This window comes from Pinus tabuliformis, chromosome 2_2, assembly GCF_031772625.1.
Source record: "Pinus tabuliformis cultivar Carrire ecotype Pingquan chromosome 2_2, CPIR1, whole genome shotgun sequence".
In the NCBI taxonomy this organism is placed as follows: Eukaryota; Viridiplantae; Streptophyta; class Pinopsida; order Pinales; family Pinaceae; genus Pinus; species Pinus tabuliformis.
Window position 1 is genome coordinate 80144568 of NC_142300.1, and position 23780 is coordinate 80168347.

Sequence of the window (23780 nt, forward strand, 5' to 3'; positions counted from 1 at the left end):
AGACTTGCACAAGTTCAAAACTTTATTATTTGTATGATCGGATTGATTTGCTTATCTTGGTCTTTTATGTAGATGATTTGCTTCTTAAAAGTTTTGAAAATTTCCTTGTTTGGTGTAACAATCACTTCGATATTGAATAACATTTACTAAGAAACTGAGTACAGAAGGGTGAGCAGTTTTCGATTACAATGCTATAGATTTGCATATACTTAATATTTTAATTAAACACTTAGCTAAAAGGAAGTTTTAAACACTAGGGGAGAAGCCTGGTTTGATGGAGAACACTTTCCTTGCAAACAGGGAGTGTTAGTTTACCTGTTTCTTAGAACCATTCTTCATCTACTTTTCCCACAGCAAATTGATAAGCAGAATTGGCACAAAGATTGCTTGTTGGTTGTTGAGGAGAAGGTGTGCCAATGGGACAGAGTCTCATATGGGTGCAAGTTGATTTTAGAGACTTCTTCCACTGCTATTTTGATAGGGTGTATTGAGTTCTAAGTAATGGGACACGTCCAACCCCCACCCCTCATGTCCTGTATTTTAGGTGTCGGACAACACATGGGTGACACAAGTTTCACTGGTGTCAGACACGAGCCTTGCTGGTGTCCCGAAATTTGGAAAAATGTCCAGTGAAAAAACATCCTAAAATCGATTTATTGCCTCATTCTCACACAATTCAATCACAGGTTTGGAGCTCTCAAAGGTTTTGGAGTGCAGCTAAGGGAAATTAAGCAATGTTAGAACGGATTCCGAGTTTTGGGAAGTGGATTTGTCGAGGCCCTATTAATGTTACTCATGGTAATGTTAAATTCTTAAAGTAAAAGGACATCCTTTTACTTAAATTCTTAACATTACCATTAATTGACTCAGGATGTTTAAGAGTGGTTTCGGCCTCATTGGATTTCATATACAGGAAGTAGAATTTTAGATCCCACTCACAATCTAGCAAATATAACAGTTTTTAGGATTTCAGGATTGGAGGGATTACAATTTTTCCATTGGAGTTTGTCATGTATGAGGATATGGAATTAGAATTTAATTAAGACGACCAAGGCCTCTATGTACCTCGATGTTGGTAGTATTGATTGTTGAACTCCTGTCATGACCCTAGTAAAAATGTACCCATCACTCAAACAGAATCTTGATTTGACATGTTAAGCTTTTTCTATCTTATTTTAATGCTTAGAGGGTCATATTGATGATGAGGATCCCAATATAGACAATGATTTTGATGATCTGCAGTACTAGTTATTTGTTGTAGCATGAATTTTTTTGGACTATACAGGGCCTCTAGGGCCTCTTTATTGATGTATTCTTGGTTCAGAGATGGATTGCACTCAATGCGATTTTTGTTATACACATTAGTTGTGTGATTGAATTTGTATCATCATCATGTAAATGTTTTATATATTTCATACTTTGTGTAATTCACTAATTTTTTATATTTTTCACATATATTATATTTTTTTAAATAGAACATGTCCTTTGTGTCATGTTCCCGGGGGGTCACATGTCAGAGACTTGTATTTTCATGTCCTCTGTGTCCCGTGTCCCCGTGTCATGTGACTTGGATTTAGTATCTACACAGACATGTGTCAAGTGTATTAATGGAGGGCACATTATTCTAGGAATAACTGTCTCAAGCATGAGGCACAGTTATTCAAGAGCGACAGTTGAGAATGGATTAATTACCCTAGGAGGATGCATTCATCCCCAGTAGTTATACTTGAACAAGTATGGCGTATTAATAATAGGAGTAGAGTTTCCTTTTTCAGTATGGGGTACACCATAGGGAGAGATTCCCTTGCATCTAATAAGCACTAACAGAGTGCATTCCTTGTGAGTTGTGACATTTATGAGGCTGTTGTAACCCCTCTAACCATCAGTTTATAAAGGAAGGAGGGGATCACTCTCAGAGGCAGTTAGTGTGTTAGCTAGTTCATTATGTGTGCTTGTGAGAAGCACTTCCTGTAACTAATTTCCTGTACAGTGATAGAAGTACTGCAATTTCTGCTCGAGTATAGATTGTTGTTCTAATTTTTTAGTTTACTATTTCATGTAGAACGGAGCCTTCTTCATATGCTGCATTGATATAGCTTATAGAATCCTGTGTTTGTACTCTTGAATTTACGATACAATGTGTTAGGATTTTCAGATCTATAGTTTGATACGTGGGTCCAAAGCTCAATATTTATAGCTGTAAGACTTTAATTCTCCCAGTGCAGATCCAGTTCTATGAGGTAGAAATTCTATACCCTTTTGTTATCTCAACTATAAAAAGGCACCAAAAGATTGCTTTTCTTCGCCTACTTACTTGTGGAGTCCACACATTCAAGTGAGTAGTTTAACTTTTCAGTAGCAGCAACATTTTCTTAGCTTTTAGGAGCATTTTTTTAACTTGGAGAAGCCCTGAAAATTGTCCCTCCATATCCTCATTCCTCTGTTCCAAGACTTTCACACAACAGTGCTGAAAATTCATATGATGTCACATTCGTATTAACCTGCAAGGGGACTATGAGACAATCTAGTGTCAACGCCTATATTTTAAGCAGTTAGAGATGAGGACCACATCTAGATGCCATCTAGATAAATCATGGGAGCTGGAGTCCTAAGGAGAATATCTCAAGGTAATAAATTAATAATCTCTGAAAATATACAATCACCCATTAAAGGTCATTCAACCTATTTTCCCAGTGAAGGTCCTAAATTCATTTCATAACTTTTTGGGCCGAGTACTTCCACAGTCTACTATAACTTCCACTTGCAACTCACCAATGCTTGTAAGTTTCTGACCCTATCAATACAAACTTATCAACACTTGAACATTTGAATTCTTTAGTCTTTTCCTAGGTTTATTTTAGTTGTTATGATATGTGGTTGACAGCTGTTAAACAGAGATATTTTCCAACTAGTCTATATTTTGTACTATTCAGTACATTGTATATACATTATGCAGTCGCTTTGATGTATTGCATATCACATGGTGTCCCAAACACATTCACCACTTTCAGTCATTGATTGACATCAATATGTCTCATTTCCTTTCTTCTTTTCTTCAAACCTATTCATGTATGTACCTATGTTGCACGAAACGTCACCGCAACTCGGTCGAAACTCGATCATCATGTAATCATCTATTAGAGTTAATATAGACTTGTTTTTCCTTCTAAATTGTCATTTATGGGTCTTATTCCCTTTTTCTTGCAAGATAGTGTGTTATTCAATTATCTCTCTCTCTCTCTCTCTCTCTCTCTCTCTCTCTCTCTATATATATATATATATATATATATGACATTTCGGCCAACCTTTCCATTTTTCGGAGGTGACGTTTCTAAACATACCCATTTTGGAAACTCCGAAACATTTCGGCGTTTATGCAACTTAGGTTTGTACCTTTAAAAAAATACTTTGCTTCCTTCATTAACTTTTAATGGATTACTGGTTTTATGATTCATCATCCCAGACTCTGCATATAAAAAAGATACTGCAACATTTCCATAACAGTTCTCCAATCTGGTTTGTGATATGTTCTGTCTTAGCATTTCTCAATGTCAATTTAATGTAAAATTACAGATATCAACCACTTCATTTGCCAGTAATATGTCAATACTCAAGTGACCAAAATTTTTCACGCATAGCTCAAAAAGTGTACCAGATGTTCCTATGAAATTGTAACATGTCCATTAAAGATTTGCAACAAAATATAAACTTCTTTGTTTATGTACGAAAACTAATAACTCCTTGTGCTTTTTTTACAGATATAATAAGCCCCATGGGGTGAATCAAATCATTACTGACCAGCAAGAAGAAACTCTAAATGTTATAAATACAATTGAAACTATAAGACCACACACCAAAGAAAAAAAACAGACTCTGGGAAGGGGCATATATCATACAGCCAGATGTTTCTAGAGCTTTTGTTGAATCAAGTTGATGCAGGTTCCAACCAGAGAACGTTTTCAGTCGACTGATTCGTTGTTTCTGAAAGCAAAGGTAAATGGCCAAACTCTTAGAGAGATAACAGTGTCCCTTGTGAAAACAAATATATTCATACTAAAGACGAAGCAATTTGATTGTTAAATAGTGATACCATCAAATTACATTATTAACACTTCACCACAAAACATCAAAAAAGAGAGAGATATAGGTGGAAACATACTTGTTTGCGTACAAGTTGGCAAGTGTTTATCTTCATCCTTTCGATGGCAGCATCTAACAGGATCTTGTGACTCCCCTTATCTAATTTTTCTATTTCTTGGCCTTTAGCTTCTGAAGAAGACAGTGTTTGTAGCAAATAGTTAGCCAAACTACCTGCACTTGATCCATAACTCGTGACCTCTCTACCAGAAAAGAGATGCAACTTACTACTGGGGGGAAAAGCATTGAAAAATTCCTCAAATTCGCGCAACCCAATAGCTTGCCACAAGCCATGTTTATAATTTGCCTTAGGATCATAAAATGCAGATACTTCTTCAAGTAAACCGGCTTCAATCATCAAATCCACTCTGTCCTCAACAAATTTGTCAAGTACAGGCAACGAAGCATCTAACCACAAAAAACAGCAATCATATCTGAAAGAATCTGCTGTATCCCCTTTCTGCCCTGCCACAAGAAAACACAAAATCAATGCCTTTTATCTTTATACCTGCATAAGCCACATTGCTTCTGATGGAATACGATGTGGCCATATAAAGAATGCGATGCTGAATTTCATTATATGTAGAGAACTATAGAGAATATGAAGAATACCCTAGCACAAAAATCTGAAATCCAAGTCTGAAATGTAGGAGTAATACAAAGTTCCATCCAGTGTAAACCATGAACATAATTTTTGATGCATTTACAAATCCAAAGGCTAAAAGTAGTTCATCCTATTTGAAACTGATGTGGCAGAAGCATATATAATCTTCTACAGAAGTACTCATTCATTTTTGTTTTATCTGAATAGTTCTTTTCCATCTTCTCATACTAAATGCCAACATTCCACTTGAGCTAGTTGATACCATTTAGATTTCCTCGTGAGTCATGTAAGGTGAGGCACTAAATGCTTTTCTACACCATCCTGTTCATAATTCTGCCAAGATTGCCACTGAAATCTTGCCATCCAAATATTTTTTCCCCCATAAGAGTTGAATAAAGGCTTCCTTTTACTACTAATATATAATATTTTTTATTCCAACAATATATATGTATATAGATGATGGCTATGAGAGTGCATGGATGCTATGAAGCTTACTTCAGAGAGTAACGTAAGAATTCTGCCACCATGATTGTAGTTTTGGCCTGAGTTCACAACTGTAGCATGACTTTGTGACTTGAGTCCCCTATCATAGTAAGTTCTGGTGTGTTAATCACAATGCTTTGGTGTTTTTATTAGTTCTCAATCTCAGGCTTGCCATAATCACTGGTGCTATTTATATGAAAATATTTTCCCTTTGTTGAGTCACATTCACTTTACAGCTAGGAAACCGGATTCGTCCTAAACCCCCTGCGAATCCGGCGAATCCGACACGATTCGGTCCGGATTTGTGTCCAAATCACAGGACACGTCGTGTCCGTTTTGGACACGTCGTGTCCGTTTCGGACACGTCGTGTCCGAGGGCGTGTCGCGATTTTCAGGGGCGTGTCGCGATTTTAGGACACGTGTCCGGTTTCCAGGACTCGCTAAGCTCAGCGCGGGTATGAAAAGGGCGTGTTTGCTCATTAATATTTTCATTTGGTAAGTGATTTGTGCTGTTGCAGCAAGGAGTAGAGCATTTTCGCAGCGTCATAATCAAGTCTAGGCCCTAGTATTGATATGCTATTCATGGTAATGTTAAATTCTTAAAGTAAAAGTGACATTCTCCTTGATCTTCATTTTCATCCTTTTACTTAAATTTTTAACATTACCATGAAATGACTCAGGATGTTTGAGAGTGGTTCCGGCCTCGTTGGATTTCATATGGAGAAAGTAGAATTTTAGATTTCATTCAAAATCCAGCAGACTTATCAATTTTTTCAGGATTTTAGGATTGGGGGATTGCAATGTTTCCATTGAATTTTTTCATGTATTAGGGTATGGAACTCGTATTTAATCAAGAGCACCAAACCAAGAGCTTCTGAATATGTCGCTCCCGCTCCCCGCTTTCGCTCCCACTCCCAAGTAACACTGTTCCTGATGATATGGGTCTGGACACCATTGTTGAGTTGGCATTGGCCAACATGGATCTCAATGATCCAGTGCTAGAGCCTGTTAGATTTGATGACTTAGAGGGGTCAGCCTCCATACCAGCAGATGCAAAGGCGACTATGGATACAGGGGAGGACGAGGATGTAGAGGAGAGCAGTGGGGACCATGATGATGGGGACAGTGATGTTGATTCTGATGCTAATTGATGCCTTGAGGCTTGTATACCTGTAGTTGTTTTATATTTTCTATTTCTATTTGCCATTGGCATTGCACCAACACTACCTATGTAACACATTTTGATTTGATGACTTAATGAGAAAACTACAGTTGTCAGTGTGTTTATCTTACTATCTTGTAGTTGTAAGTTGTCTTTCAGTTATGAATTATGAATCATGATTTAAAATTTTAATAGATTTATCATTTATGTGACCAGTACCACTGACATTTATTTGAATTTTGTATGTACTATGCATGCTAATAGCTATAGATGAAGATCTATGTTTGAAATCAATAAATTTGTGTCATTAATTAAAATGATAATATCTAATTTTTAATATATATATATATATATTATATATATATATATATATATATATATATATATATATATATATATTTTTAATAAAATAATATATAACGTGTCCTGTTCCGGGGGGTCAGCGTGCCCCGAATCCGACACCACGAATCTCGAATCCTACGTGTCCCGAATCCCCGTGTCAGGTGACTTAGCTTTACAGAGAGTTTTGTTGTGGCTGGTTAGAGTTGAATTTCTGGGTGGACTAGAGTGAACTCCAATTGGTGATCAAAGCATAAACAAGAAGAAAAGGATATATTTCATATCACGGGTTTGACTTTCTGCAGAGATGTTTTCATTCCAGAGCTTTTTTCACACAGGACAGAAAGCACATACAATCTACAATTCACTCACTGATATTTACATTAATGGTTAATTCTATGACAATTTAAGTGCAAGGGAGTAGATGCATTTGTTCCAGAAAGGCATTGATCCATACCAGCATTTGAAACGTAGAACACTTTGCAGGAATGAACTAGGGTTCCTGTGGATAGCGAGAAAAGGAAATCTCAGGGTTCAAGCAAGTGCAGGATGTGGCACCAGAGTTGGAAATGGAAGAGGAAAGCTTGGATTACTAAGCTGACCAACTGGAGGGCCAGTGAATTTGGATGAATCAATTCTCCATATGCATAAACTCCTATAGCTATAAGGAGGAGGTACACTGTGAGGGAGTAATTGTTGGAGGACATGTTGATTGTCCTTGGTGAGTTCGCACAAGATTTATCCAATGCCAATTCAAAGTGGAATCCAAGCTGGAGATGAGGGCAAAGAGCAGCAATGATATTTTCCCCAAAGGCATTAATGCTACAAGAGTTAACCACTACAGCACACAATGGGAAGGATCCAGCAAATCCTAACCTATCAATCCACCAGACTAAAGAAACTGGAACATTTACTCGACTTTTTGAAGGTGCTGATACATGACCCCTCCTTGGCCTCCTGCGAGGAATTTGATCTTTTGTTTTGCAAACATTTTGATTTAATAACAGCTAAACCAGAGGAATTATTGGATTTTACCCTCATGAGTGGCTCCACTATATGGTAAGTCTGAACTTGGGGACCTGTTGCCTCAAAATCTAGCAGGTCTTGTGAGGGTAGCTCACAAGGCAAGAACTAGACCAAGGGACAATAATATGAAGTGTGGCCCACTATCACCACAGCCACTGCCCCCTGTTCTTTTGTGGCCTTTCACCACTATGGAGGCTTCCCCTTAGTAGGTCACGTAAAGGATCTATCAAGTACAAGGAATAAGGTGACAAAATAGGCTTATGGAGGACAAGTCTACCTAAGGACGAGACATAGCTGGCACAATAGGGCAATTCACATCCTCCAATAAGCCTAATTAGGGTAGAAGATGACCTAGGGCTTGAGAAACAGCAAGGTAGATGGATCAACCTAGGATCACAAGGCCAAGAAAAGGCTTCCAATCTATATATACCTTCAGTTTATGGAACAAGAAGCCTTCAACAAGCCCCAAGTTGAAGCCTAGGGCAAACAAGGTCTTTTCTAGCGTAGAATCTACCTAGGGCATAAGATGTCAACCCTAATATGGATAGATTAGCCACTAAAAGGAGACGATTTTGAGGCAACCACCCTTTGAACAAGTGCTGAATCATCCCAAGGCCCAACGACTTCAACCCTAGCTGAGATTTGTGCCCTAGCCCTAGCTAGCAACTTATCCTAAAGGAGCCAAAATCAGGTTTTTGAGGTGAAAACGAAATTTTAGTGTAAGTTGTATTGAAGACCAACAAAGTGACCAAGGCCGGTGCCTAGCCCTTGGGTGATGGAATCTATGGGGATGTAAAATTTGCTAGATCTTGGCAAGGAGTAAGGGAATAATGAAACCCTATATTTCAAAACTGTTAAAATAGGGCCAAACTCCACATGGGTCATCTTATTTATGACAGCTGATATTTTTCTTGGATTCCTCTACGAGAGGTGTAGGATAGATCTAAAAATCATCCGATTTTGACATGTACAAATGAAGTTATGAATTTATTTTGATTATGATCAAATTGTCAAGGTCAGCCATCAAACTTATGTAGGCTCAGAAGCCCAACAGTCACGTCTATTCATCCTCAACGTTGTATATAAATAGAAGGTGATTTAGCCTCATTTGGACACACTCATCTTCACACTTCTCTCTCTCTCTCTCTCTCCTCATTGATTGGGTACGGATTTCTGGGCCTCTCTCTCTCCACACGTCAAGAGCGAAATTTCAGGAGAGCGCAATTTCAGGAGGCCAATATTTCAGGAGAGCGCAATTTCAGGAGGCCGGATTTTTAGGAGAACGAAATTTCAAGAGGCCGAAATTTCAAGAGGCCAAAATTTCAGGAGAGCGAAATTTCAGGAGGCCAAAATTTCAGGAGAACGAAATTTCAGGAGGTCGATATTTCAGGAGAGAGAAGTTTCAGGAGAGCGAAATTTCAGGAGATCGAATTTCTGGATAGTTTGACCAAGTGTTGACCAGCGTTGACTGCAGCTAAGGCTGACCGCAGGTGGGTTGTTTGACCAGACTTTGACTCAGTTGAATTTGACTATTTTGAGGGTTGTTTTATCTTGTTGTTTGGAGGTCAAAGTTGACCTATTTGTTGAGGATCAAATCTGCCATGTTGACCAACATTGACTTTTCTAGTTAGGGCTCTTTTGTTGCTGTTATAAATTATCAAATTTGTAAATTGTACTATCTCTCTCTGTTGAACTATTGAAGACTAAAAGAAGATTTGATCAAAGGTTTCACCACATTGGGGTTTGCCCTTGGCTAGTGCCACATCTTGTGTCCTCTTGTCTTGGCTTGTCTTCTACGGTTTATGTTTATGTTCTATCTGCATTTTACTATCATGTTGATGTGATTGCTAATCTGAATATTGATACTAAATAAATTGAAGTAAATTGCTCTGAAGCATAGAACATACAATTGTTGCCTAAAATTAACATTGTATCAGAGGTGAGGTGAAGACAAAGCCCAAGAAACAGTGAAAGAGCAATCACCAAAGGCAGTTGGACAAGGAGAAAAGGTTCAATGGGTTCCTCACCCTACTTCCCGGCTGAAGACAAGCTCCACGATAAATCTGACTATAATGGATGGAAGATGTCTCTTGATTTGACCTTGGAAGAAAAAGAAGTGATGGACTATGTGCAGGGTAAAATCCCTGAACCTCCTTCAAATGCACGGCTACTACGAAGACCAAGTACAATAGGGTTGAAGTCAAAGCAAAGAAGATTATCAGGGATTCCATTGACAAGCATCTAGTGGCCTACATCTCCAAATTGAAGACCTCCAAGGAGATCTACAATAGGTTGGTCGGCATGTTCAAGGTTAGTAATGCTAATCAAATTCTATTTCTCAAGAATAAGTTGAAGGGTATTAAGAAGGGAAAGGACGAAGATATTCAATCCTATTTCTTGAGGATTACTGAGATCAAGAATGATCTACTCTCGATTGGAGAAGTCATTCCTAATAGGGAACTTACTCTCACCACCTTTAGAGGACTCCCACCCGAGTGGTATGTATTTAGAACCACCGTCCTCAACATTGATCAAATTCCAGAGTTTGAAGAATTGATGTCGAGATGCATTCAAGAAGAAACAAGAATGGTGGAGCAAGAAATGCCTTCTAATAGAAGCAACCTCATTGCATTCTCCACTCATGCCAAAAGGAGAAATAATGCAAGGTCTAAAGATCATTTCCATGGAAAGCCTGGATCTAAGGGAGGAAGGAAGGGCATGTGCTTTGTTTGCAATAAGTTTGGCCACTATGCAAGGGAGTGTCCAAATAGAAGGGACACATCCCATGATGATGATCACAATCATTCCAGGGCCAACTTCAACAACAACGATCAAAGGAATGGCAGGTCCAATGGCAAAGGAAAAAGGAATGCGGGACACATCAAGGAAATGGTCGACCTTCCAAGAAATCAAGGAACTCTAGGTATGAAGAATCAAATGTTGTTAACAATAAGCAAAAGAGTACTATCATATACCGACCCTCTCCACTACCTCTCCTCCGAACACTTTGGGAAATTGGCTGATTGATAGTGGTGCCTCAAGGCACTTCATCGAATACAAGGAAGCCCTCTCTAATCTGATAGAAAAGGAGACAAACTTGGAGATCATCCTTAGAGACGATGCCACCTATCTCGTGAAGGGAGTAAGGAATGTTACCCTTCAATTGAATCAAGGTAACATTATTCATTTGCAATAAGTACTATATGTACCTGATCTCAAGAAGAAACTGGTGCCCATTTCAGCCATGGAGGACAAAGGATTCAAGGTGGCATTCATCGATGGAAAGGTACGTGTTGGGAAAAGAAATTTTAAAGATACTTTTACTCTTGGGTTCAGGGTTGACACTTTGTATCAAGTTGGAGGAAGTCCATTGGGAGCCATGCCTTGTGACACATCTCTACAATCTGAACTACGGCACCGAAGGTTTGCCGATCTTCATTATAAGGCCCTACCCGATGTGAGATAGATGGGTACAGGTATGCTCGAGTTCAAAGTAGAGCATGAAGGTGTATGCCTGGGATGTGTTGAAGGAAAACTTACAAGGGGACCATTCCCCTCAAGTAATAGCAAGACCACAGATATATTGCAATTGATCCACTCCGACATATCTGGTATGATGCCCGTAAACTCTTTGGGAGAATACTTATATTATCTCATCTTTACGGATGATTATTCTCACAAGACCTAGATCTACTTCTTGAAGAAGAAGGATGAAGTGTTCACCTGGGTCCGACACTTCAAACCCTTGATGGAAAACCAATCCGAGAAGAAAATCAAGATATTGAGGACTAATAATAGGACCAAGTACGAATCCAATGAATTCCAAGTTTATTGTAGAGAAGTTGGCATTAAGAGGGAGACTACAACGCCATACACTCCTTAGCAGAATGGTGTGGCTGAAAGGAAGAATCGCTTTATTGTAGAAGCAGTTCGTGCCATGCTTCATGATCAAGGCCTTCCGAAGTTCCTATGGGCTGAATTCACTAGTAAGAAACCCGATGTCTCTCATTTTAGAATTTTTGGAAGTCTCGTATATTTTCATGCGCCGAAAGAGAAAAGAAACAAATTTGGTGCATCTGGGAAGAAAGGAATCTTTGTGGGCTATAGTGAAAATTCTAAGGGATACAGAATTTATGTGGCTGGTCAAAAAGAAGTTGAGATAAGTCATAATGTCACCTTCGACGAAGATATGGCCCTCAGGAAGATCAACAACCTTCTTATCCTAAAAAAGGACAAAGAAGCTGGCACCGGAAATGAAGGTGCAAAAGAAGACGAAATGATGCCAGATGTTGATGAACCTATGGATCCTATTGGTCCTCCTCCTCATGAGCCCTCCTCCTCCAAAGGGAGACTCTCGAAGATACTGAGAGACACATTGCACCAAGGGGAACTTTCTGTGAAAGCAAGAAGCCGAACAGGTGTCAAGGATATTTGACCACCATGAGCGCTATCATTCAAAATGAGCCTTCATCATTCAAAGAAGTCGTGAAGCATCAAGTATGGAAAGATGTTATGAATGAAGAATACGAGCCAATTATGAAGAATGATGTCTAGGATGTGGTCCCTAGACCCCATGACAAATCGATTGTCACCTCCAAGTGGCTCTACAAAATCAAGCATGGAGCTGATGGAAGTGCAGAAAAGTTCAAGGCTCGCTTTGTTGCTCGAGGCTTCTCTCAAAAGGAAGATGTAGATTACGATGAGATATTTGCACCTGTTGTCCGATACACCACCATCCAATCGATCATAGCCCTTGCTGCCTCGCAAGGATTGAACCTACATCAGATGGATGTCAAGAACACTTTCTTGCATAGTTCAATCAAAGAGGAAGTCTATGTGGAACAACCCGAGGGGTCTGTGGTTCATGATCAGGAATCTCATGTATGCAAGTTGAAGAAAGCTCTTTATGGACTGAAGCAAGCACCTCAGGCTTGGTATGAGAGGATCGATAGCTATCTGATGAAGCTGGGATTCACTAGAAGTGAAGTCGATCCGAACCTTTACTTTAAGATTGAAAATGATAAACCTCTCATTCAGGTACTTTATGTGTACGACCTCTTTCTGACAGGTGCAGACCCTCTCATTCACAAATGTAAGAGGAAGTTGGCTTCTGAGTTTGAGATGAAGGACCTAGAACCGATGCACTATTTCCTAGGGTTGGAGGTCTGGCAAAAGCCAAGTGAAATTTTCCTCTCTCAAGGAAAATATGTTGTGAAGATATTGGAAAGATTTGGGATGGTCGACTGCAAGCCTGTGACTACTCCGATGGAACTTAACTTTAAGAAGTTATGTGGTAGTGCTGCTGGACTTGAATTAGAAAATTCTTCTTAGTCAACTCATAGGAGCATTGATGTTCTTGGTGAACTCCCGTCCGGACATATGTTTTGCAGTTAACACATTGAGCCAATATATGGTTGAGCCTCATCATATACATTGGATTGGTGCCAAGAATCTTCTGAGATATCTTCGGGGCACAATCACTCATGGACTGAGATACACTGCCGGAGATGTGAGGCTGCATGGTTATTTTGATGTTGATTGGGTTGGCAGTGTGGTGGATCGCAAGAGCACTTCTGGATGTTGTTTTTGTTTGGGTTCTGCTTCGATATCCTGGATGAGCAAGAAGCAGAAATCGATTGCCTTGAGCACCCTCTGGGCCGAATACATAGCTGCTAGTATGGCCTCCTATGAAGCTGTGTCCGGTTGAGGAAGCTCTTCAGTGCGTTGTTTGGACATGTGTTGGATACCACCGTGATCCTTTGTGACAACCAGAGTGGGATCCGATTACCAGAGAATCCCATGTTTCATGATCGCTCCAAGCATATAGATATCAGGTACCACTTCATCTGGGATATGGTACAACAAGGAGCAATAAGGCTCCATCACATTGGGACAAATGAACAAGTCGCCGATATTATGACAAAGCCCCTAGAGAAGTTCAAGTTCTTGGCCTTCTGAGAAAAATTTGGAGTCATGGAGAAACCCTCTTATGAGGGTCCTGTATGAGAGGGACATTGAGCTATGGGAGCTCAGGGGGGCTTGGGGTACTTCTTGGAGCGATGAGCAACCATATGGTGAGTGGTTGAGCCTTCCCCTAGTGGTTTGCTGTGTACAGGGTGAGTGGTTCAGCCTTCCCCTGCGATACCACTTGGCAACATGTACCACTCATCCTTCCCCTGCTAAGACATCCTACCCATGCAGTCTAGGACTCATGGGAAGTACCTCTCATATGGCCAATGAGTAGGGAAATGAGGATAGGGACCATAGTACTACCGAAGACACACTCTTTTGATTGGAACTGATTTCGGGTCAATAAGAGTGGTATGGCACACTCTCCTTCAATTGGGACTGACTTCGTGTCAGTAGAGAATGGTATGATACATTCTCGATCACTTCTTCTTCTTCATAGTTCAGCAGTGCAGAGCAATGCATTGATGGCAGAGATAGTACAGATTGGCAAATGGATTAGCAGATGGAGTTCTCCCTAGTTGAGAGGGAGTGTTAAAATTGGCAACTAGGGCCAAACTCCACATGTGGCATCTTATTTATGACATCTGATATTTTTCTTGGATTCTTCTCTCCGAGAGGTGTAGGATCATCTGATTCTGACATGTACAAATGAAGTTATGAATTTGTTTTGATTATGGTCAAATTGTCAAGGTCGGCCAACAAACTTATGTAGGCTCAGATGCCCAACAGTCACGTCTATTCATCCTCAACGTTGCATATAAATAGAAGGTGACTTGGCCTCATTTGGACACACTCATCTTCACACTTCTCTCTCTCTCTCCTCATTGATTAGGTATGCATTTCTGGTCCTCTCTCTCTCCACACGTCCAAAATTTTAGGAGAGCGAAATTTCAAGGGACCGAATTTCTGGACAATTTGACCAAGTGTTGACCAGCATTGACTGCAGCTAGGGCTGGCCGTAGGTGGGTTGTTTCACCAGACTTTGACTAGTCTGAATTTGATTGTTTTGAGGGTTGTTTTATCTTGTTGTTTGGAGGCTAAAGTTGACCGATTTGGGGAGGGTCAAATCTGACCCGTTGACCAGTGTTGACTTTTCTAGTTAGGGCTCTTTTGCTACTATTATAAATTATCAGATTTGGAAATTGTATTATCTCTCTCTATTGAACTATTGAAGACTAAAATAAGATTTGATCAAGGGTTTCCCCACATTGGGGTTTTTCCTTAACTAGTGCCACAACTTGTGTCCTCTTGTCTTGGTTTGTCTTCTATTGTTTATGTTTATGTTCTATCTGCATTTTACTATCATGTTGATGTGATTGCTAATCTAAATATTGATACTGGGCTAATAAAGAAATTGAAGCAAAATTTCTCTAAAGCATAGAACATACCATTGTTGCCTAAAATTAACAAAAACCCTAGCTATCACTTTTATGAGGGAGCAAAGTCAATGGGGAGAGTTGGTTGAAAGATTCACCCATGGGATTATCATTCACATTCTATAAGTGAGTAATGAATGCAATACTGTCATCTAGAATCTATACAATGATTTCAACAATAACTAGCACAATAGAAAACCTAGATAATTAACCATTCCATACATTAGACGCAAATGCAAAGATTTATGAAATCCAAGGTACACTTACAAGATAGAATGCATGAACAAAGCCTTTATTGCTTCAAAATGACATCTCCAAAGCTAAAGAAATAACTCCAATAGCAAAATTCCACCAAAGGTCACATCTCAACAAGATACAAGCTAAGCTGAAATTCTTTAAGAGGGTCGAAAACAGTCACAAGTGATGATCAACAATGAAATGAAGCTATCCTCTACTTCTATGAGGTTAGGACAAGTAATTATGCCTAACAAAGCCCCTAAAACAAGTTTGATCCTTTAATGTACTTGGTTTACAAGCCAACACATTAGCTCACAATGAAATAAGCTTAATTTTCCCACATGTGAGTCGTAGCTTCCTTTATTGTTGACATCATTCATAATTAATGCTCCAAATGCCATGTCAAAGTGTAATGAAGTGTGCAAATGTGTGTAGATGCCTGTGTGGTACAAAATTTGAGGGTTGGCCCTTAAATTCACTTCAATAACTCAAGTGGGGTCCCATGATCCAACTAGGGTGCCATAAAGTGGTCTCCATGGGTCTCCATATATTAAGCAGCACCTCCTCCTCTCTAGCACTATGGTTTCCTCTGGTGCAACAATCCCTCCCTAGCCTCCCAGTGTGTGGCCATCCTCATCTAGGCTCTGAATTAGCTCCTGCCCATCAAGTTGTGCCAAGGCCAGCCTAGGGGCATGTTGGGTCCAATGGTGCCATCCTGAATAATCTTCAAATCTGGGTTAAATTCAACCAACATCCTGGGTCCAAGAGGTTCTATAGGGCATGTATCATCTAATAGTGCTCCTAAGAGGCTCCAAACTCCCAACACTTCACTTGTTTGGACCGATGTACTCCTCTAAAAGACTCGGGTACCTATGGAGTGGGTGCCCAAGGCCTGGGTTGTTGAACCAACTGACAAGAACAACATGGATTCTAGTGAAAACAACCAGTTATTAGGGACCAAAACCAATAATGCATCTAAGTGTACCAAATTTGAATGTTAAGGGCAATTTAATACTCAAATTGTTTATTTTCTAGGTGCAATGGGGACAAGCACAATTTTCTTCCAGATAATTACTTCCAATGTTACAATTTATCTCTTTAGTACATTCCAGATCATTAAGCAATTACACCGAAAAAATTTCAACCATAAATGCAGTAGGCAGTAGAGATCACAGTAGAACAATGAAGCACAAGAGACAAAAATTTATCCCAAGAAAACCTAGAAATTTTTCCTTAGGAGAAATTGTCCAATTCAATCAATTGTACATCTGATTTTCCATTCAAAGCAGCGTCCCATTAACCATAATAAATTTCAATTCAAACCAAGTCAAAAGAGAGAGAAAGTCAAACTCCTACTCACAGGTCAAGTTTGGTCAAAGAGGCTGAATTTTGGCCCTGCTACTTCTGGTAAACTAAGATCAAAGGGGCAGGATTTTGGCCCTGCTGCTTCAAAGAGAATTTCATTCAAACAGCCAAGTTTGACCTATCGCCAAAGCCAGTGAAACAGTTTGGTCAAAGTCTAATTTTTTATTCCAAAATTTGGTCAACAAACCAGTTAAGATTCCAAAAACATTGTCCTTTTATCCAGTAAAAGATTTGATCAACAACAGCTACAAAAGTCAAGGTCAATGCTGGTCAAACAAAAGTTAAACTTTGTTGGTCAAAGTATCTTCTTCCTCCTTCACTCATGTGAACAAAACTCTTCTTCATCAAATCCGAATTGGTGAGGAGATGGCTAAATGAAGAGGTCGAAATGTCAATTTATATGTGTCCTATCAAGTGGGTTTGACCAAGGGTCAAACCCCTTCATGAGGTGGGGTCGACTTGTCAAACTGGGGCCAACTTGGACAGCAAAATAATAATAATGTTCCTTTTGATTTTGTTGACAAAAGTACTAACCACGGCTACATAATTTCAACATTCCCTCTTAGCCAAGGAGGTATTTTTCCTTGAATCCAACAAATGTACATATTATGAATAAAATTTCTCCACAGGAAAAGATTGAAAGCATCAAGCTCAACCCACTAGCCAAAACCCATGGCAATATGGTCAGAACCCTACTAACTGGGGGAGCATTCTATGTTGCTCATGATGCCAATCTCCCCAACCATAAACAATGGTTTCCTGATCAAACTCCATGACCTAACCGAGTAATCAAAGTCAATATCCCCAACCCTAAACAATGATCTCTCAGTCAAACCCCATGACCTAAGGGAGTAATCAAGATCAATCTCTCCAACCATAAATAATGGTTTCCCCGTCAAACTCCATGACCTAAGCGAGTACTCAGGATCGATCTCCCCGACCATAAACAATGGTCTCTCGGTCAAACCCCATGACCTAAGGGAGGAATCATGATCTCGATGTCAATATAATCAATCTTCCCAACCATATGGCCTCTCCGTCCAACCCCATGACCTAAGGGAGCACTCCGGCCTCAAAACCTATAATGTCCCAATTCAAATAAATTTGGAACAACCCAAATTTTAACTCAGAAAAACTCCAGATAAAAATTCTATTCATAAACAAAAGATTGCCATGTAAAATAGAACAAAAATGCATGCAATTCTATAACGTGATAAGCAGAAACAATCTCATCTTTATTATAATATATGAACTAGGGTTTTACATGCTAGAGTAACAAAATAGCTAAGATAGTTCGCCTCAACAGATCTACAATAATGCCACAATGGGCCTCCCAAAACACACTAAAAATCAAATCACTACAACCTGTGAACCCTGAATGGATCCACCAAGGGAAGATGGGTGCTCGCCTAATCTCTCTAAATCATCCGAGGGTTTTCGTCCTGGAGCTACCAATGGAGTAGAGAATCAGGTTCTCAACTTCTCATACAAGAAACAATACTCAATCCAAGATGTCCTCCAATGGTCTCCTCCTCTTTTACAGCTCTGATGGACCCCTCTACAATCTTTTGTTTTATTATTATTTTAATCATGGAGCACTTTTCCTAAGATAGTTCGCCTCAACAGATCTACAATAATGCCACAATGGGCCTCCCAAAACACACTAAAAATCAAATCACTACAACCTGTGAACCCTGAATGGATCCACCAAAGGAAGATGGGTGCTCGCCCAATCTCTCTAAATCACCCAAGGGTTTTCGTACTGGGGCTACCAATGGAGTAGAGAACCGGGTTCTCAACTTCTCATACAATAAACAATACCCAATCCAAGATGTCCTCCAATGGTTTCCTCCTCTTTTATAGATCTGATGGACCCCTCTAGAATCTTTTGTTTTATTATTATTTTAATCATGGAGCACTTTTCCCTCTTTTATTTTAATTAAAATATTATCTTTAATGCGGGAAAAGTATATATTGGCCACCATGTCTCCTCAGGTCACTGAAACTCCTATCAAAAGCCCCATCATGTAGATCTTCTTGTTCTGGTCCCAACGAGCTATTACACTGAGGTGTTCCATCAATTAATCTCCCCACAATGCCACCCTGAGCATAATTAATTAAGTTATGCCCGATAATAATGTTGATTTTTGAAAGTTGTCGGAATGCAACGGAACGAAAGGCAAGTTATGCTGATGATGCAATATGCCAAGCGAATGCCATCAAATCCCATAAAAGCTCCTCAAAACTCCATCGGGACCCCTGGTGACATAAACCTGCTCCACTAACTTGGCCATCCCCCGTCTTGGGAATCCACCCCAGTTGTACTATGAAGAAGAATAAAAATGGGGACATGACAGTCCTCTCGCCCCAAGATTGCTTGCCCTCAAGCAATCCAAATCTGAGGACTAATCTGGTGGCCCAACGCCATTGAGACCCAATGCCTAGATCCCATACAAACCACTAGTCCACATAACGTCTCCAAGCTATCAGAACATGACTAGATCCTTCAATACCTGGATCCCATGTCCATCTCTAACTCAACCTGCTGCCAATAGATCCACCTGGATCCCAATGCCACTAAGGAGCATTAATGCTACATGGCTCCTGTTGTGTTGTAGCTCTAGCCGTGAATGTTGCCCTACCAACTATGTACTAGCTCATCACCTCTCTCCAATCCAATCCTTCGCATACCCCAAGGTCGGTCTCACCATACTGATGTTGTGCTGAGATACTGATGAGTGGCCAACCTACATTCTGCTGGCGACTGGAGTATGTAATATCACCCACCTCTAAAGGCTCCTGCAGTACACTACTCCTGACTAAGAATGATACTCCAATAGGATAGCAACTCATGATCTCCCGCCGATCTAAGTCATGGACTCCTGTGTAAGGAACAAATCTACTATGCTAATGTTGGTCCATGCTCAACTCATGCTGCCCTATCTGGTTGGTCAGCAATATCCATCGAGAAAGTCCTGCCTCTCTCCCTGTAATGGGTACAAGTAGCCAAATTGTGCTGCAAGCCCTGTCTATGTACTCCTGGAGAGGGTTGTTGCCTGAAAATGTTGCAGCTCGGCTAGCTGCCACTACACCTGTTTGCACCTCATCAATGGGTAGACCCAAAGATGGATGCACTGCCATCTCCCTCGCCTGATAGGAAACTCCACGCTCTTCCAATCCACCAATCTCCTGCCAAACTGTCCTGTCATACTCCAGCATCTCCTGAGGACAAGTGTCAGTGAACATCGTCACCCTGCCAGTTGTCTGTACATCTGTCTGCTCCTCATCAATGACTGACCCCAAGGGTGGCTGCTCATCCTCCATCATCACAGGTTCAATATGAACCTCCAACTGGCTCTCCCAAAAAGGCTCATCATGCATACTGTGTGCCTCATCCTCCTTAGCTGACTCACGCTCCATCATATGTTGCTCACGCTGACTCATCACTAGTGACACACTATCCTGAATGTCTCTCCTAGGACCCACAAACTGCTCATCATATGAATCTGGCCTGATGTCAATGACTCGCCATGACTCATGCTCCTCTATGTGCTCTCTATGTTGAATCATCAGCCGCTCATCTGCTCCCTGATCTCTTTCCCACATGGGAAATCGTACTCATCCACCACACATGGATGCATATCTGGGCTACTGTCATCAACCCCATATGATTGCTCGTGCTCCTTTAAGGTATCATCGTATGTACCCATGGACTCATCCAACATGGAGTCCTCATTCTGACAAGAGATGAAGAATATCTCTCTTCTCTACCGTTGTCATCTCCTCAATGTCACTGAAGCATGAGTGGTCACGTACCCCAGGTCCTTTGAAGAAGAAGCAAAGTCCCTTCCTTCTCATCTCATTCTTGCTGCATGAGCCCCCAAACCTGAGTTGCTCCTCCCTAGTCAATTGTCTCCTAAATAGCCCACTGTTATGCTCAACCAACCTCTCAGCTAGACCATAAGCAATAGGTAAGACCAACTGCTCTCTCCTCCAAACAGACAACAATCGAGACTGCAACTCCCAACAGATGGCATCACGGCCTCTCATACATGCGGACAAGATGGACTGCATGTGTGCTATGACTCTGTCAAGATGATGTTTCCTAATGTTGAAGAAGCATTGGAACATCTGCAAGATCAAACCGTCACACTCTAGATCAAACATGATTTCATAAGTCCTAGTCATGGCCATAACTTCTAAAATCTCCAGCTTCTTCCCAAAGGTAGAGCCTGCACTGTTGTCCAAGTCTTGAAAAGTCTCTGTTATCAACTTGAAAATTCTCCTCATAACATTATCATTGAATGGAGGTGTGGGTGCGGTCAACCTCATAATGTGACTGAGACATGATGCAACCGAAAGTTTGACCCCTTCACAAGGTTCCTCCAAGAACTTGGCATGTATTAAGGCTAACATGGCTGGTTTCAAAGCCCACATCAACTTCTTCCCCTCTAACTGACTCACTTTGGAAATGAGGGCATCTAGTTCATCAATTTTGAAGAGAAATTTCCATGTGACCCTCATGTAATTCAAATTTGTCCCAAAGCAAAAATCTTGTGTCCTATTTTTCCATGCTTACGGCCTTAATCGAATTTCACCTGCGGCTTATTAGTTTACAGCTAGAACTTTGGGTTATACAACTTAATTTTTATACGCCTGTTTCAAAATATTTTACCTTACAGCAACGCATCCACTAATGGGCCCCTCCTTGATTATGAATGACGTTTGAAAGAAGAAGTGCGTCTCCTTCATTCTGCTATAATGTTCTCAATTATTTTGATGCTATTTATATCATCATCAAGTTATCCAAATACAATCTTGTCGAAAGATTTCTTCTTTCATTTCTTCAGTAGCACCAAATACAGCGTTAGTACTTCTCAAGTCTTTTGTTTGCAAATCCAATTGTGGTACTTTCATTCATTCTTTGGTTTCATTCTTTCTTCAAGGTATTCACTATGACTTCTAATGATATGTCCTCCCTCTCAACTGTGGAGTTATACATTTTCTTCTATCCAAGCTCCCTCTCAACTTAGGGAGATCAACAACCTCCTTTTTATAATATCTAAGTAACTTTATCCTTTCAAGGCTTCATTTCTTTCTCATGACATCAAGGTCATGTTTGATTATTTATCATTCTTGCAGCTTCCTTCAGCATGTTCATCATTAAGAACATCTTCAACATCATGTACCTGCAAAACTTTAATAACAAGCACAACCAAATACAAACATATAGAAGCATGAAGTCAACCATAGCAAAATCATGTCATTATAATGGAAGCATCAAAGCATTCAAGCTTTAGACATCAAATACCTAAACCTAGTTAGGTTCACAATCAACAAGGGATACATCTTTTATATACTAGACTTCAACATCTTGCTAGGGTTTTGTCATAAACCCCAGAGTCCATCTTGAGACACAAAGCCTTAGATATCAGCAACTCAATCAAGATATCAATCCAATCATGTACATCTAAGGTTTTAACACTATACTTTTAGAATTGCATGTCAAACTCTATTAGGGTTTGTTGCAAACCCAAAACTAAATCATATCAATAATCGAAACAATATCATCATGCCTTAGAATATCAATCTCTACTAGGGTTTTGTTATATACCCTAAATTCCATCGACTATCAAGATAGCATACTTGCATATACATATCTCGCGTTTCATTATCATGCACTAGCATCTCATATCAATATCCATACCTACTAAGTAAACCCAAGACACAAACATCGATACATCAAAGTTAGATATACATTACTTTTGACCAGACTATAATTATTGCAAGCGTTTTTTTCATAAAACCTAATTCATCAAACCCTAAAAATCTAGGGTTTCGTTATATAACCTGGACATTAATAGATACCCTAAAGGACTAGGGTTTTTACCACGACAATATCAAAACCTTAAACTTCAAAAGAATAGGATTTCATTATATGTTCTAGACTTTATCAATAACCCTTAAGTAGACTAGGGTTTCATTATTAACATTGATATACCGTTAGCAACAAGAAGCTAGGGTTTTACAATGAACCTTAAGGGTTAGGGTTTCACAAGAATGATCAAATGACAAGAGCTAGTATAACGAGCGTAGATTCAATCTAATGATTAATCACCCTGACAAGAATCTTTATGATTCAAAACCCTTAGACATAAAGATGTTAGTAATGTAAAGCAAAATTTCAAAAGAAGGATGATCATACCTTTTGTTTCAAGAAAACCTTGCAACAAATCTCATACTATATGACATACCTTGAGTTGTTCTTTAACAAACCTTGTAGGACTTCAGTTCTTGAAGGGCTTCCTTTGCAATAGGACTTCTTTCACGATTCAAGTCTTTTCTTTGAAGTATAACGATCTCAATGGAGAAGACTAAAAACCTTCGATCGTTGCGCTTCAAATTCAATGCAGACTGGTGTCAATTCGAAAAGGTTCTCCTCCATAGCCTTTACGTATTCTGCAAGCTTTCCTACCAAGGAAAATTATAAAGAAAAGGTTATTAGTATGTAATACAAACAAATCTCGAAGTGGGAAGGAAACCAAGCATGAAAGATAAAACAAAGAACAAAATACTTATTTTTTGGTAAAATGATGAAGGCTCCTTCTTAATCCAAGTCTTTCCGAGGGATACCTACAACTTATGAAAACGGCTTAAAAGATTCTAACAAGATATATTGAATCTATGAACTATGAAAACCAAAACATAAAAGAAAACATTGCAAAACTTAATGTAAGATATGCAAGGGATAGTATCCCTAAAAGTCTCTGGCAAATAAGTCTTTGACTTCAGATTATTTTGTCTTGTTCTTCTTTGGTGGAGCTTCATCAGCAACATTTGCATGTTCTCTTTTTGTCTTCATATTCCTTGGGTTTCAAGACAATGACTTTTGTAATGACCTATATCTTATGACAATTGTAGCATTCAATCTTGGATTCGTCAACTTTCTTCCTAGGTCCTTTAAACTTCTTGAATACACCCTTCTTCTTGTGTTGAGCAGTGTAGGCATTTGAAATGTTGTCTTCTTCATCCTCCTTTTTGTCACTTACTAACGAGATACGGGCTTCTTCTTGACTGCATG

The 23780-nt window shown here is 39.7% G+C and overlaps 1 protein-coding gene across 4 annotated transcripts in view; it reads right to left on the reverse strand.

Moving 5' to 3' along the window:
- The window catches only part of LOC149191536 (tRNA dimethylallyltransferase 2-like), a 207187-nt gene that overhangs the window by 50614 nt on the left and 132793 nt on the right, over positions 1-23780 (reverse strand). For all 4 annotated transcript variants that reach the window (XM_089404316.1, XM_089404317.1, XM_089404318.1 and 1 more), the window contains exons 8-10: positions 4366-4602; positions 4160-4269; positions 3897-3981 (exon numbers count right to left, since the gene is read on the reverse strand). In XM_089404316.1, coding sequence (XP_089260442.1) covers positions 3897-3981; positions 4160-4269; positions 4366-4602 — 432 coding nt within the window. The remainder of the gene's footprint in view (positions 1-3896; positions 3982-4159; positions 4270-4365; positions 4603-23780) is intronic.